The sequence below is a fragment of the Gracilinanus agilis genome, chromosome 2 (genome assembly GCF_016433145.1).
Source record: "Gracilinanus agilis isolate LMUSP501 chromosome 2, AgileGrace, whole genome shotgun sequence".
Classification (NCBI taxonomy): Eukaryota; Metazoa; Chordata; class Mammalia; order Didelphimorphia; family Didelphidae; genus Gracilinanus; species Gracilinanus agilis.
This window is the reverse complement of record NC_058131.1, coordinates 306,973,173-306,990,881: the sequence shown is the minus strand read 5'-3', so window position 1 is coordinate 306,990,881 and position 17,709 is coordinate 306,973,173. Positions and strand designations below refer to the sequence as shown.

The 17,709-nt window shown below is 38.8% G+C and overlaps 1 protein-coding gene across 1 annotated transcript in view; it reads right to left on the bottom strand.

Moving 5' to 3' along the window:
* ZNF536 (zinc finger protein 536) overlaps positions 1-17,709 on the bottom strand; it is a 336,509-nt gene that overhangs the window by 197,970 nt on the left and 120,830 nt on the right. Inside the window, exon 3 of the mRNA XM_044661438.1 lies at positions 10,557-12,128. Coding sequence (XP_044517373.1) covers positions 10,557-12,128 — 1,572 coding nt within the window. The remainder of the gene's footprint in view (positions 1-10,556; positions 12,129-17,709) is intronic.

Sequence of the window (17,709 nt, the reverse complement as noted above, 5' to 3'; positions counted from 1 at the left end):
GTTGACATTCACATTTTCATGAGTGGTTGGTTATGGAGTATGTCTATACACAGATGGAAAAAGGCAACCACTTGTGCCACAGGTTGCTCGGTCTGAGGGCTGGTATAAAAAGCATTGCCCAGAGGTCCTGTGGAAGCTTCCAGCACAAGGACTTCGGGGAGGACGAAGAGGAAGGAGGGGGAAGGATCGGTTGTAGAATGAATTAACATAATGACTCCAAACTACACTAATGTTTCACAGCTTTTTTTTTATTAGCAATACCAAGATAAGTTATTGAAGCAGTTTTTGTATTGTTTTACATTCCATTCATAGGTGACCTAACTTGTAACTCCACGTACAGCACATTTAAAGATATAGTTTGACACTTATTCAGAAAGCTACAATTATTATAACTTACATGCCTTCATTACCAGGAAAACCTTAATATATTTTCTAATTACTTCAACAATACTCTATTCCAAAGCACACGATAACCCAGTACAAGTTTACACAGTTCGCTTCAATCACCATTTTTTAAATTGTGGATGTCAAGGTGCTGTTCACTGAATTCTACTGTCATCTCCTCCTGGTTCATATTAGGACCTGACACAATATTAAACTAGCAATATTACTGCTTAAAGAATATGAAGAAAGATAAAGACTGCACTTTTCTGTATTCTTCTAAAGAGTTACAAAATACAGGACAATTAGACACTCAAGCAGCAGCAAAAAAAAAAAAAAAAATCTTGGGGCCAAATCTTTAGAGACCTGTGGTGAATGTACAAGCAACACCCACTGACACGCGCACATGAGCACACTTGTTGTGGACATATCCTGTTGAGTGCATGATTGAGGCAGTACAGTGCCATCAAGGATGTGTGTGTATGTGTATTTTTGTGTCTGCGCATGTATGTATATGTATGTATGTGTATGTATTTATTCTGAAATTAGGTTTTCCCACAGGTGAATGGACATGTAAACAGATTGGGGGGGGCCCTCCATTTCACAAGCATTTGTCCTTCGGGACCTAAATTTTTACTGAGAATTTTCCCTCAAATTTGAGTGACTAATCCTTCAAAATCCATGACTAATAGATGAACATATGGGCCAGTATTTTTAGCCATCCGTGGTTATTTGTTATAGATATTGTAGGTTGGTGTGCCTTGTGTATACACATACCTGTGCCAATAGTCATTATTTATTAAACACACATATGTGTATACATTCTTCTCTTGGCTTTACATAATTAACAAGCTGCAGGTAATCATCGAGGAGAATGGGAGGGCAATAGCAACTCCGGATATACCGAATAGAACTGGGGGTCACTTACCTGCAAGAAAATGGGCAGATTTATTAAACAATCCTGAAATAATTCCTAGCTAGATACATTTGAGAGCTAGGCTAACACCACAATTTCTAATTGTTTAATGTAAGAGATGATAAAGCAATATTTATAAATTTGGTCCTTCAATTCCTGGCTAAAGCAAGAATGGGCTGAATTATTAGAGCAGGTTGGTAATTAGATATAGAGGTACTGTCTATCAGATCCAAGTAATAGCAGATAATTACTGTTTATATGAAACCTGGGCTTTACAAATAGAGTCTGAGAAAAAAAAGTATCTTTCAGCAGCTAAGACTCAGCATATATCTAGAGGGCTCTCAATTCAAATCATCATTTGGAGTTGGCAAAGACTAAAAACAACAAACAAACAAACAAAAACAGTTACAAAGGAGAGAAAGGACAAGCAACCCTATCAGGGAGCTGGGGAAATATCTTTTCTGATGAGTATGGGAGAGCTGGCCTAGTCTGAGAGTCGGCATTCCCTCAAGCAGTGAGATGTTGGCTCTAACAAACACCTGCCTCTCTCCTCTGATATGATGTTTGAAAATGGAAAGAGTCTAAAAACGGGTGATGTCCCTCTTCTTTCACCGTAACCTTGACTGATTACTAGGTGGGAGGGTGTGATGGCATCCAAGGACTTACTTCCCTCAGTTAAAGCTATATAGACTTTGCTCCAGATTAAGAAACTCTGTGGATTGAGATAGTAGTTTTTTGAGCCAAAAATATGCAGCAAAAAGAAAGGAACATAAACACAGCTAAATGTCACCAGTGTTTGCAGACTTACAGCCACCATCCATTTGTTTGTTCTGAAATGACTGGTGGACCATTTGGCAAACACAATGAGATTCACACAACAGTCCTGTTATCCTGTGGTGCAAACGACATCACACCAGTGGCATTCCCTTTTAATTAAAAAACAATAATAATAATCAAGGAGGAGGAGGAGAAAAAAATGCCATAGGAGTTTGGTTTAATCTCACTAAACAAGATACTGCCTCTACCTCAATGGAGATAAAAAAAAAAGCAAAAGGAGGAAGAAAGCAAATTGAATCCTGTCCAGAACTGAGCATCTTGTCAGGGGATCAAGTGAAGAGAAAGCCATCTTCGCTGATCCCCATAAGAATGAAAAAGGACAAGAAGGGGCAACCTTTAGTAAGGGTTCTAGCTAGAGATGGAAGGTGGTACCATCGTGCCAGCTGTATTGTGAGACTTATGAGAAAGAGTGCATGAGAGCAAACTTCCAAACAGTCAGAAGCTGCCTTATATTGGGGCAGAATCCATTTGCCTCATTTGCAGCTAATCCAGGGCCAGGATGTGTAAATTCAAGGCCCAGTGACCATGTTGACTTGACACCAACAGCTCTAATTAGAGTTAACAGTTAAATTGTAAAATACAGATGTCATGATAGGTACCATTCAAAAGCAATTCCATATACTGAGGTTTGGGATTTGGCACAGCCATGGTCCTAAAAGGCCCATCTAACTAAAAGAATGAATCAAAGTATTAATATTCTTTTTTATTTTTACTAGATCTGTGATTTCATTGGCATAAGAAACACCTGGTGAGGAAATTCTCTCAATTATTATAGCCAACTCATAGGCTTAAAGAGTTCTCTGGAGACATAAAAGGTTAAGTGACTTATTCAGGGTCACATAAGACAGAATGTGTCAGGGGCAAGACTTGGACTCAGGCTTTCCTGTCTTGAAGTCAACTCAACCCATTACTGCTCTTTCTCAAAGTATTGACATGCACTCAAGAAAGGCCAGAGTTCTATACCATACACTTCCGATATGTCCCAAAGTCATGACTTAATTGACTTCTGTTGTACTTATTTGATTTTGCCTGGGACATCTCAGATAATCAATTTAATTTCAATCTTCCCATTCTACCCAATGTTCTGCTTCAGAATTGTCCATGTTTACTATATCATCCTGGAACTCAGGATTATTCTAATGATCACCCCAAAGAAAATGATAGTACCTTGTATTTGTTTAGCCTTTTATCATTTTTAAGTGCTTTCACTTACAATTGCCAGATCACTGCTAAAAGCCTCTAATTTATGAAAAGAAATTCACCATTTTCTGGTAAAAGCTACATTGGAGTCTTTTTTCACTGCACATAATTACTACTTTCCTACCTCCACTGCTATTATGCAATACTAATAATTTGGTGTAATCGTAATAGAATCAATAGGATTATTTTCAAAACTAACTTTCTCAAACCAATCTCAAGCCATCAATAACATAGCCTGATGGACACTAGGGTCAAACAGTTTGAAAGAGGAAATATGACATATCCCTCTCCTTTTAATCCATTGTCAAGGCTCCTAGTGGTCCTATAGTTATAGTGATGCGCCTACAGAGATGAAAAGGCTCATTACTGTTAAGAGATGTGTTGACTATCTTACATGATTTACTTTGTACTAGCCTTCCACCCAAGAACGTTTCTCCAAGTTGGGGAGATGGCTTCATTTGAAATTGAGTGGAAACTCAAGAGGATCCAACAATGATGCCTACTGATATTTCAATGCTAATTTTTAAAAAGTACTTTAATATCTCTTTTCCCATTTCATTCTCATACTCTTCTGTTGAGAGTAAGATATTATTAAGTCTATTTAAGAAATTGAGGAAGCTGAGGCCAGGAGATACTGTCACCCTAGGTCACATATCAAATTAGAAATAGAACCTAGACATGAATCTAGATCCCTGAATACTAACCCAACGGTCTTTCTGCCATAACGTGATGCCTTTTGGCTGTGGTGTGAATACAGAAGCTGATATTTCCTGACACTGAAGATTAGTGAAGCCTAAGTAGGTCATTAAGGGTTCCTGTGGAATAGCTTCCCTAAAGATTTAAAATACTGTAGGCATTTGGAGACCCTAAAAGATGCCCATGTCTGTCTACTCTACCTATAAATAAAAGGAGATCTAGATGAATTTTCAATCATCCCCATAGCTCTTTTATTCTAGAATATAGTATCTCTTCTGTGACTTTTCTTTCTCTTTTATTTGTTCCCCACTGTAGTAGACAGAAACTTCATTGCTTCAGTCACTGCCCAGTCTTGCTCGTTCTTGCTGTGAGCCCATGCTGGGGTCCTGTACTCATCCTGACCCTGAGGGAAACCACAAGGACATATGCTACCCTGTACATCTAGTGCATAGAAGCTAAAGTGGGGACACACCCCCCAAATCCTTATGATATAGCCTAGTCACCTCAAACCAAATCTCCTCCATTTTAGGAGATCCCACTGGAGAGAATATGCTCCTTTGGGGGGGGGATTTTTCTCAATTTTCTCATTCTTTAGAGAAATGGCTTTTCTACAAAACAGTTTAAAGGATGCAATTGATAGAAAAACAGCTCTGCGGTTATTATTAACTTCAATAATTATTAAGCCTAACTTTCTCACTAGGTCTTTCTGAGTACTGAAATACCTGACTTGACATACTATCTAATGGTATATTATCTTTCAGACTAGTGCTAGATTTTGTGACAAACATGTATATACAACACACATGCATATGTGCATGTACATATAAGTAAAATTCCACATATACATGTATATATGTAAGCATATGTATATATTGACCTATATAATGCCTTGATTTCCTGGAAAGAGGTAGAGGGAGAAGTGAGCAGCATCTTTGTCTCCTTTTATAATGGAGATTCTAAGGACCCAGGAGAAATGTGAGTCTACTTATCTTCTATTCAACATGCCCTAAGGGGTTTTCCATCAACCCTGTGCTTTGGACTTGCTGGGAAAACCTAAGTTACATTAGGACAAAAGTTAAGTCTGATATCAGAGGAGGAGAGAGACCCAACTAACTGTGGCAATCCTAAGCCCCAAGCAACCAACTAAACTTCTGTACCTAAAGTTCAGGACAAGGCATTGCCTGGCATCTCCTCAAAAACAGATAATCCAGAGACGGAAGCATTTTCTGATAAAGTGTGTGCTTTAATATATTTACAAACTCAGTGTCCTGCAATCATGTCTCATACCAACCAGCCTTTGAAAAGTCTAGATATATTTGAGTATACAAAATAACACATTCCCTTTCTGGTGGCTAGCGTAGCATCTCCAGGAGAACCTTTTGGTGTCAGAGAAGTGTAAAATAGATTGTGGAATCTCAGGGGTCATCTCTCTGTGAAAGGATCTCTGAGAGCATCTCTTCCTACCTTACCTAAAAAGTTCACTCTACAACATCCGAATAAGTTGTTTTCCACCTTCCATCTGATATGCCGTACTGAGAAACTTACAATCTCTGAATCAGCTCATTCCACTTTGGGGTATCCTCTAATGGAGAGGAAGTCTTTCCTTACATGGAGCCAGGATCTGCCTCAGCAACTTCAGATCAATGATCTGAGAATTATGTAAAACAAATTTAATAATTTTGTCCTCCATGACAGCCCTCCAAATTCTCGAAGATAGCAAAACATTTTCTTTTTAAATCGCCTCTACTCCCTGTTCCTTCAAAGAATTTTCACATCATGATTTCCAAACTTCTCACTCACCATCCCATCACACCTTTCTCCCGAAAGGGGTCTGTTTATCTATAATAATCTTGAATGTGGTATCCAGAAATGCACATATTATTCCAGATGTGCTCTAATAGAACAGAATATAATGGGGACCTCATCGTTATGGACGCTATGCATCTGTATGTGCAGCCTAATCATTTCATTAGTATTAAACTACCATGTTATATTGTTCACTTGCACAGTGTTTGAAGCCCACTGAACTTTTTTTATTTTATAAACTATTTTCTCATTATATCTCTTCAATTCTATATTTATAGGGTATTTTTAACACAGGTCAGGCTTGATGAAAATTCATATTCAACTATGGACCTTCATATCATACGTGGCTCCTCATTGTAAAGACAGACTTTTTTTGCATCCTGATTCTGTAAGCCAACATATTAGTTTTCCCTCCTAGTTCTGTCATCCTTAAACACATCCATCTCTGCCATCTACTGATTTATTTGATAAATAATATTGGACAGCACAGGGCCAAGTTCCACCTATTTGGAAAGTTAAGTTCTCTTTCTAGCTCTTGCTTAAGTCATATAGTTCTCTGGCCAAGTCACTATCCCACTGTGTAAATACTGGTCCTGATCTAACAAGTAGCTGTAGGGTTTCTGTCTTGATCCAAATGTTAAGTAAAGGTCAAACATCCTCTCACAGAAAGCTTCAAGGGCACATTCAAATTTTTTGCTGATACTGGAGTTCTCTTGTAAAGATCTCTCTTCAAAGCCAATAGGCCATCTGCTGGAACTTGGAAATCTCTTTATTATTTCATGGTGGTGGAATATGGCAAAATGGGATTTAACTAGTAAGGAGATTTGACCTATACTAACAAAATAAAGTTGTGTCATCCAACTTCATCTAAAATGGCTCTTCAAATAGTGCTATTTGTCCCTCCAGACCCTTCAGAAGTATCTTATATCTGTCAAGCTATCCTAAAATTACAATTTCTTGGGTGAAAAGATAATATATTTGAAAATTCATACGCTAGCCCTTTGATATCAAAGTTTGTGTGTTACAAGTTCCAAGTGCGTGGGCTATATAAGTGCCACCATGAAAAAAAAATCTGCACTCTCCACCAATGAAAGTGTCGAATTTGTTTCTTTGTCTTCCTTAATTTTTTTTTATTTGAAAATATTTACTTATTTTCTCTAGACCTCTGAATTAATCAGTGTGGGAAGTTCCTTCCACCAATGAAGAGCAGCAATTTGTTTAGATAGTCTTGTAGACTTGAATGAGACATTAGAGAGTTAAATAACTTGTACATAGTCAACCAAAGGACCTCTTTCAGTGGCAGAACTTGAACTCAGGCCTTCCTGACTCCATTCTAACTATGCTGCCACCCCCTTTCTTTCTAGTTTAATTCTTACAATTCCAGGTGTACAAATTAGCATTGCCTCCCAGGTCCATTATTTGGAAGATATTAGGTAATACTCAAATAAAGTTAGATGTGAAGTAATAGAGACTGGGCTTCAGACCCTAAGTTCATACCCCACCTTTTCATATGCCAGCTGGGTGATACCAGATAAGTTAGTTAACCCCTGAGTACTTCCTCTAAGACTAAATCACAGAGCAGCTGCTGATTTGCATTGTTTGAGATAGTTAATGCCTACATAAACAAAATCATAGATCTAGTAAAAAAAAAATAATAAGACTTCGGGTATGAGAAATTTGTCTTAAGATATCAAACATGGTCTAAGCATAGGTACTATTTAACAACTTACAGGTTCTCAGAATTATATGAGATTCTATCTACTGGGAAATATTAGGTGTTCTGTTGAACTTTTTGATGAGCTGACTACTATCTGCTGGGTTAACTATGAGATATCTCTTCCATATGTTTCTCTAAGACCAAGAAAACAGAGGTTCCCTTTAGGAAAAAAATAACGACAAAACTCCCAAACACAAAAACAGGTAACCTCACTCCTACAAACATGGTTCTACGTATGCAAACTTATGGGGGGGATTTATTTTAGGGCCTTTAGGTCATCTTTTTTTCTCTGAATTTCAGCTTTCACTTGAATTATTTCAATCATAGATTTATTACTCTATTTCGATTTGAGTGCAGAGATACCATTTTAGACTTTAACCTGTGACTTGAATGAAGTTGGGATTTAGACAGACCTAACTTTGAAATACCTCTCTATCTAGGGTCAGGACAGAGAGGTAGAGGGAAATGATCACCCAAGGACATTTAATTACAGTGTTAATGTTAATTACATTTAGAATGTCGAGGAGCAATATGTGCATGTGTGTTGGCTTCTTGGAACAATCAAATGTGTTCTATGAAAAGTCAGGGCAGAAAAGCAAACTACAGAGAGAGTTTGAGTAAAAAGGCTGCTGTTTTTTGTTTGTCTGTTTTTGTTTTGTTATGTTTTTGCCTCTTTCTCCCAGGCATTCATAGATGTCCTGTACTTAGAACTTGTTAATGATCAGAGATGAAGACAATTGTGTTTGTTCCCTGTGGACTTCTATAAAGCAGACTCTGAAGGACCAATAAGGAGATTTCAGAGTAAGGAGTGGAAGACAAGCCAATGGGAAGGCAAGCTTCCTATTTAGCTATCCCATCCAGTAGAGATACAGAAAAATTGTTTTAAGGTGAACTCAGACTATGGGACAGGAGAAGACAGACATGGTACCCATAATGGGGGGGAAATGGAATAAGAGTGAGGTATTCCCATGAAGTTTGCAAGTTTAGCAGCATTGATCTCTTCTTGGTGGAGACGGGTAGGCACGCATCATGGCTGCTATACTACAATGGCTGAGGGCTTGATTAAGAACTGTTTTTTGTACATACCAATGGAAATGTCAGCTGGGAGTTGTGAGCTTCTATTTTGGGAGGGAAGTGGGGAGGACTCACATTGCAGCTTCAGTGGAAATAGCTTACAAAATGGAACAGACTCTCTAATGTTGTTGAGCTGTGCTCCCCAGCCCCCCGTGCCTCCAGTTAAATAGGATACCATTGGGCGGGCTTCATCAAAGGCAGGCAGTCTTCCTGCTGCATTGATAGGAAGATGGAAAAATTAATAGGGGTAATATGAGCTCATTTCAATAATAATGAGCTTACTAACATGCCAGTTTTTGATCTTTTCTGATGCATGGATTCCTGGCAGTAACTATGGTCCTATGTAGGTAGTTAAAAGAACTGAAAATAGACTTTAAAAAAAAGCCCCAATCTCAAACTTTAAAAAAAAAATAGAACACTTAAAAGTCAGTCCAATTTTTCCTTTTCTTCTTGAGAAGCACCATTTAACTCCTTTCCTTTTTCCCCCCTTTTAAATAATTTTTTTAACAACTTCAAAAAGTAATGAATTGTATTTGGCTAAAAATAGATCTGGGGGTATGGCTAATGGGGCTTTGTGAATCATGTGGCATAAGGAACTGTCAATATTTTTTTGAGCTGTCAGAAATCCATTTAGTGATTTTTGACAATTCAAAAAAAAATTTCTGACTACCCGATTCCTTTCTCAGTGAATTAGGGAAGGGGAGGGAAAGGAGCAATACATCAATTCAATTTATGCAGCCAGACTACTGCTTCCTGTAGCCTGCTACTTGATGATAGGAAGCAGCCTCCTGTGGCCAGAAGTTCTCTCTGATGGAAAGATTCCCTTTAATTTTTTTTTAAATCAGAAAAAGAAAAATTGCAGTCAAAATCCATTTCTAGATTATAGACACTACAACACTTGCCATCGTCTCTTTTTCCTCCATTAGTTTATTTTCTTGGACTGGACAAGTAGTTGCAAAGGGACTAAGTAGGGTCTGAGAAGTGTTTTTTTCACAGAACTACTTAGAGCTGAGGATACCTATGCTTGCAGAATAGCCTGTTTCCTCCATCCTGCTTTCCCCCAATTTTATATCCATCCAGATGGCTCCAACTTTGTTTAAAAACAAAACAAAGAAAAAAAAACCACCATGGGGCAACTATGCTTTATGAGGAAGTGTAAGTGTAATGTGTAATGCCAGTTTAAAGGCTAGCTTATATAGGAATAATCAGGGATAAATGGGATCACAGCCTTTAAGTTACCTGTAGGAACACTCCTAATCAGGCAACTCACTGCCATATAGCCCCTGTTAGAACTGCCAACAGACAATAATCTAAGCCCTGGATAATTAAAGACCACTGCCTTCTGCTTTCCTCAAACTGAATCACAAAAGCCTTAAATCCTGACTCCCTAATTAGAGAGAGGCCCAGGCAGTCACTTGGTCTGGATTTTGGTTAGTGTTAGGTGATTTTAGTATCTTCTAAGTCAACATGAAGAAAGGTTTAAGAAAGCAAGGTTGGCTTAGCAAAGCATTGAGAATTTCTCTTAGGAGTCTGACAGAGAATTTGAAATACTAAAAAGTTTTCAAGTTATGTCTTTTTTATTATTGTTATCATTATTATTGTTATATAAACTGTTTTTTCCTCCAAAATATGGTTAAAAACATGTGCAGTCAATACTGTGGGTCCCCTTCTCCGTGTCCCTCACACAGGTTCTCTAGACTTGGATGACACAAATAGGAAAACAGTATGATTTCAAAAATGTCTTTTTTTAAAAATGGAGTCATTGCATGATTGTCTAAATTGCACATACAGCGTTACTATGTTTAATTCCAAATTCTATAATGAACATTTTGCCCTATTTATTTATTTATTTGTCTGTTTGTTTTTAATGCACCATTTGGCACTCATCTTTTGAGAAAGGAACTCAAGAAAGAGGATTCTAAAACTTACCACACAAGTCTGGTCTCTTGACACATCCACTACTTGCTGTGCTACTCGAAAGTCCATTAAAGGCTGCTAAGCCTTCAGAGCTATAGGCTCTTAGGACTGACAACATGTTCATCTGCTTCTCTAGGACCTGCGGCCCTGGGATCTGTTCTGCTTTCATCACCCCTGTGGAGGTGTCGTGGGATGGAAGAAGATTTGGGCCATGCCACTGCTTCTCGGACGTTTGGGTCAAAGGTGAGACAAGTCCTTGGGCTGGCTGGGAGGCAACCGTGTTGGGGAGGCTGTCTCCTCCATCGTTGCTGCTATCCTTGTTAAGGACAGATAGTGGTTTGCTCATTATTTCGGGTTCTGTCTCAATATCCTCCTCTTCATTGTTTTCCTCCTTGGAAGATTCCATGTCTTCAGATGAGGCGATATCTGATAGGTCATCAGTAGCATTTTTGTTCACAGACTCAGGGAGTAGGATCGTTGAGTCATCTTCAAGCTGCACTTTTCCATCAGGCTCACTGGTAGCACAGGAAGCTCCTGAACCCATGACTCCTGGGTAAACACCAAATTGTTTGTAGAAGTCTGAAGTGAAGTTGCAAAATGGTGGGTCCATATGTCCAGACCAGGCAGAGTTCTTTTGTTCTCCCAAAGTCTCTTTGCCATGACCTTGGGCCATCTTCTCAGAAGTCGAGTCTAGGTGGCTAATCACATTGGAAATTCCCACCTCTTTGCTAGATTGTACTGTAGAAGGGAGCAAGCCAATTTTGCTCACATCCCTCGCTTGGTCCTTGCCATTTCCTGTAGCTACCAAAGCACTGTCTTTGCGTCTAGTTTTGCCTAAGTGATTGGCCTGGAGATGAAGGGCCATCAATTCCATTGATGAAGTTGTAAAGGAACAAAACAAGCAGCCATGCCATGCGATGTTATCTTGAACAGTCACGGAGGAACCTGGGAGAGAAGCTGCATCTGGCCTTACGGACAAATCCAGGGGTTCATACTGAGATTTCTCTGATTTCCTCTGGGAGGATTTTCCACTATTTTTTTCCTCACCATCTGGTCCATGGACTTTCATGGAAAGTGGATCTGATAGGGCCTTGTCCTTCACTTCCTTCTCCTTCTTCAAAGAGCTCAAGACAAAACTGTCCATGAAGGCTTGCAGAGAGCCTTGGAAGTTGACCCCATTGCCTACGATGCTCTGATAGGCCCGTCCAATTTCAGAAAAGTGTGTACCTTTGGAAGGTAGGTCAGAGCCCTTGAGAGTCTCTGAAGAAGTCTCAGAAGATATGCCTACAGCCTGCCCTGAATGGTCCCCAGATGAAAGCATTCCTGATGTCCACTGCTGAGAGACAGTTCCACCTCTGAAATCAATTCCTGGGAGACCCTTGAAAGCTCCCCTCAGAATGTCCGGCCTGATAAACAGAGATGCTTTGCTTGTTGTCTCGTCTTTATGATCCTGGTTTGGAGGCTGCCCAGAGAGTGGCCCGGCACCATTTTGTCGTTCCCGATGGTGTCGTTCTAAGTGGTACTTTAAGGATGCAGACTGAGTACCAGCATAATCACAATGGGGGCATTTGTAGGGTTTCTCACCTGCAGATTGGAGTACAAGAGATAAAAGAAAGAACATATATGTTTATTGCATTTCGGTGTGTGGAGCAGGGATGGAAGGATCAACATTTGTTCTTTGAAACAAAGCAGCTCAAAGTAATAATTAGCTATAGAACAACTGTTTTTTAATAGAAGAATAATTCGTAGTCTTAAGCTTTTTTAATGATTTTGTACCAGTTGGGACTATTCAGGAATGACATACTATCTACACACAATTAGCTATCTTTTTCTTTATCTAACATGTGAAAACTGCTGTAGATTTAAAAGCTATGATTATGAAAATTAAGCATAATAATTTCAACCACAGTGATCATTAAAAGTAGAAGTTTAAAAAGACAAAGTATGTAACAAATGGATGGTTGCAATATTTTGTGTATACAATAGCTCAGAAATTTGTTTAAATTATACACATGGAAACCATTTTTAAACCTAAAAATTTTATGGCAGTGTTACGCAAGACTGAAATGAATGATTTAAGTCTTGCTCTGCAGTAAATCATGGATATAATTAGCAAATGGCATACTGCACAAGTAATTTATCATTATTTGGAGGGCACCATTCCAGAAGGATTCAAAGATCTGCAGACCGACTGCATTGTTTCTAAATAAAGAACTATAAATACAGATTCTATAAAATATTAATACCATTACAGTACATTATGATTGCAGCATGTAAAGACATATAGTTAAGATAAAAAGTAGTCGATAAAATGTAAAAGAAAATGAGTAATAAAAAGGTGCAAAATATATTTAGTTTCTGTATTTGAAATTAACATTATCTACTGGCCTTTGCAGTGCCTTAAATTTGTACTAATGGCAAGCCTAACGCTCGGGTAGTAAAACGTGTAATTTACCTATAATAAGCGCTTTCTAGAGAATAAAAATAGCCTTAAATAGCATTTTAAAACATATAAGATAATTTTCATGAATTAAATATTTATTTAAATTCAGCATCCCCCCCAACTTCCATTGTTCTTTCTCTATGGAAGATATATGTAAACCGATACCTGCCCATGCAGTGTAACAACAAGAAAGGAAAGGTGCCTAAATACATGTGCATTTAAATATATGCAGAGAACTTGTTAGCAATCCAGGGCCTTTTCTAGGCTCCAGTGCAGAGATACTCCCAGAAAGAGACAGGGCTATGACAGTGCCGTGAGCTTATTTATAATGGTGCCCTGTCAATATTAGCAATTATTTCTGTGAGGAAGCTCAATGTGGCAAGGAACTGTTTTCTTTCCTCTGTTCTTTTTCTCTGGCTGATCTAAAAGGCAACAGCAAATCATCTGTGAATGGTAGGTCCTGAAAACATTTATTACTTCTAAGACTCAGACAAATGGAAAGAAAATTGAACCAAGGACTTACAAACTTCACGAGGTACCCAGGTGTTAATTGGGAAGCCACTTGCAGAGACTCCAGGGCATTTTAAATGAGAGGGCTTTAGAGACCAGGTTCTGAGGAAAGGGCTCTGCCCCTTCCTTTGGACTGGGAAATTTTACCCTATGAAGGCTATTCATCGCTTCCATCAGTCAGCCTCACCAAAATCTAGATAAACTGAGTCTGTATTTCAGTCAGATCAGAGGCAGCTAAGGGCCTCGATGATGCCAGCTCCTCAAACATAGTATTTCCCTTGGAGAAATGGACTACCAGAGCCATTTCTGGCCAATGACCAACTCTGTCCCAATCACTCTCAGGTGGAAGGCTAGTCTAAAGGCTAAAAAGCACGACAAAGAACTTTGAGATTGTCTGTTCCTTTAATAGTTAAATGTTATCTTTCTAATCTATTAATAATTCCATATCTAATCTCCTTTCTTCTCAAAGATTAAGCTCTGACCAGGCTGGGTCCTAGGGTGTTAGCTGCCTATGAGATGAAGCTGTGTGCCCACATTTGTACCCCCTGAATCAAAGACTTTGTTTAAGTCACTTAATCACTAGAGGCCAACAATGGTCCAAGGCTGAGCCCAGACACCTCCAAAATCAGAGGATGTTACCCATACTTTCGTAGTCATGTTTTGATATTCCATGTCTAATGAAACTCAGATTAGGGGTCTGAGCTCAAAAAAGCTCTGAGAAATGACCATCCTCTGAGTGCCTAATGTCAGAACTAACTTAGACCTATCAGAAAAGCCCATGAAACCTTAATACCTTTCTACCAAAGGGCTAACTGCTGCACAAATGGTCCCAGCTAACTGTTCAAGTGTCCTCAGATAATAATGACAAAACTCACACTTTATACATAGTACTTTCAGGGTTACAAAGCACCCCCTTTCTTTTTTTTACAATACCCTTCAGGGCTCAGGAAGAGGAGCAGCATGCATAGCCAGACCATATTTGGGAATATTGAGCTAGCAGGCTATTCTTTGAAAACTGTACTTAGGGCACCTGGATTTTAAACAATCCATAATACAAAGCAAATGACATGAGAAACTCTTAACTAGTGACTGAATAAAGGTAGGGAGAACTGACCTAGAGGGAACTCTGGATGCGTTTTGGAAATCAATCAATTAGCAAGCATTTGTTAAGCACTTATTATGTGCCAGTCACTTGGCTAGGCAATGGAAAACAGAGATAAAGAATGTAATAATGCTATCTCTATGTGAATTTATATTCTAATGGAGGATGATCAGGAAAGGAATTAAGAAAGTTTCAACTGTTTCTAGAAAAGATTTTGGTGATAAAACGGTGCTTAAGAAGGGGCAGCTAAGTGGTTCGATAAGTACATGGAAAGCCAGGCCTAGAGACAGGAGGTCCTGGGTTCAAATCTGGCCTCAGACTCTTCCCAGCTGTGTGACCCTGAACAAGTCACTTAACCCCCGTGGCCTAGCCCTTACCATTCTTCTGCTTTAAAACGGATACATGGTATTGATCTAAAAGAGAAGGTAAGGGTTCTTTAAAAAATATGCTGTGCCTGGTAAAGGGACCAGGGACAATTGTTTATCTCCTCAGCTTGAAGTACCGTTCCATAAGGGAAACTGCAAGAAGAACAACAGTAGATAATGATAATAACATAGCATTTATATGGCGTCTACTATGTGCCAGGCACTGTGTTAAGTCCTCATTTCTTCCTCGCAATAACCTGGAAAATTTACATTATTACCATTCCTATTTTATAGTTGAGGAAACTGAGACAAACAAAAGGCAAATGATTCGCCCAGGCACACACAGGTAGGTCTAGCACTCCTCCATCTAGCTGCCTAGGGGATTCGAAGGTGCTTCTAGGAAGTCGTAGCTATCTGAGACACTAGCTATATAAGAATATATAGGCAGTTAGAGGAAGTTCAGGAGAAAATGTTCCTTAGGATATATTCTGAAAGAGTGCTTCGTAGAAAGATCTACTCACCATTCAATAAAATTTTAATATGTGTTTGCCATATATGAATATTAAGGGTTCCTGTCCTAAGGACCTATGAATTTTCTAATTAAAAATTTTAATTAAAAATTATAAATTCTAAAATTTAAAATATTTTCATAACTTTCAATAGAATTGGTTTCCTTTGTGATCCTATATATCTGATTTTATGCATTTTTAAATATTATTCTGAGGAGGAATCGATAGGTTTCCCTAGACTGCAACAGGAGCTTATTATATACAAAGTTCAAAGTTCTGTGCTAGGTCCTCTGGTTTATCCAAAAAAAAGTATGTCCAAGACAATATCCTTGTAAAGTTCACAATCTAGTGGAAGAGATAAAATAAATGTACAAATTGCTTCAATACAGGGTAGAGAGCTCAGGCAGACTTCATGGAAGAAGCAATGTTTGAACTAGTCTTTCAATACTAGCGATTCACAGCTTGTTAGAGTGAGCAGGGTCTCTAGAGACTAGCTTTTGAACTCCCTCATTTTTCAGAGGAGGAAATAGAGGTCTAAGGAGATGAAACAGCAAGGTATAGTAAAAAGATCTCTGCTGTGGATTCAGAGGAGCTAGGTTCAAATCCCACCTTGGATACTGGCTATCCATGTTTTCTTGGACAAGCCATAACCTCACTGCCCCTGAAAAGGAGGGAGTTAGATGAAAGGTTCTTTGAAGTCCCTTGCAGCTCTAGACTTATGATCTTATAACAAGTCCAAGGTCTCACAGTGAATTAATGGCAGGGCAGGTTCTAGAATCCATGGGCCTGATACAGTACCTTCCCCCTCATTCTACTGCCCCTCATATAAAGGTCTTTTGGGGATTTCAACAACTAAATTTTCTTGGGTAGGAGTCTCATACCAAATGCAGAATTCCAGTAAAGGAACAATGTACCTATATCTATACAAACTCATATGGAATTATCTTAACTTGGGATCTGTGAATTTGTTTTCAAAATTGTTGGCTTTTCTTTTTTTTTTAACAAGTATTTTTTTAGATGCCCTAAACACTCTGTTTCATCATATAATTTGCCTCCTTTCTTTGGCCTACTCTGAGAGTCCCTCTCTTTTAGGTATATACCAAGCCACAGGCTCTTAACCTTGTTTTATATGATGGACTTGTTTGGCAATCTTGTGTGACCAATAGACCCCCTTTCAGAAAAAAAAAATGTTTTTACATACATAAAATAAAACTCCTTATAAAGGAATCCAATTAAATTGAAATAAGGATATACGGGGTTTTTCCCCCATCCAAGTTCATGGACCCCCTAAAAACTGTCCATGTACCCACAAATGGGATATGGTCCCCAGATCAAGAGCTCTTAGTCTAAATAATACCCCTAAAATAAATGAAAGGTGTGCCATCCACAAGACTAGGCTGCTTCTAGCCATCTAAAGACAGAAGGCACAAAATTCAAATTCTGCCATGGGATTCTGAGGCTGCCAAGCTGCTCAGGGTACTACTTTTTTACTAGAAATATTCCAGCTGTCTCCACAACTGAGTAAATTTCTGCCCAAAATATTTTTCCCCAGTAATCAAGGTTTTAAAAATTAGTTTCCAGACACATTTTTCAGAGCATCAGCCAAGCTGGGGTTGAAGTCGTAGCACCAACAAACTGGTGAGCCTTTGAAGTCTCAGTCAAGAAAGCCTCCAATCTGTTTTTCCCCTAACCAGACATAAACAACTATAGAAATCACCTATAGCCAACGGATGTTTCATAATTTTAAAAAGAAGCATATCAGCATCTGAACATGCCATTTGGCTTAAGCACTCATGAAGACAGATTTATTAGGCCAGCCCAAGCAGGCCCTAAACTTCAGTGGCACCATCAGAGTTCTTGCCAAAGGGAAACTAAGTGGAATCGACACACCCCCAATCTCAACCAAGGACTGACTGGGTCAGAGATTTGGAAAAGAACACTCAGTCCAGCTTCGAATAATAGGTAACCCTTAGTCACCCTGCCAACATCACTGTCTGGTTGAATGATGGACCACTTAAATCGTAAATTAGCCTGTGTTGTCACGTAAGTTGGTATGGGAACATCTCCAGCTTTCCCAAATTTCAGATCCTCAGTAAAGACTTAAGCTTCCCAGAAGGCTCAGTTCTCTTATCACCACCAAGACCTCTTGCAGTAATTTGGGGAGGTAAGGGTTAGGGAGTAGAGATATTTCTATAATGGGAAAAACATTTAAGACAGAGCTTAGAGAAAAAAACAA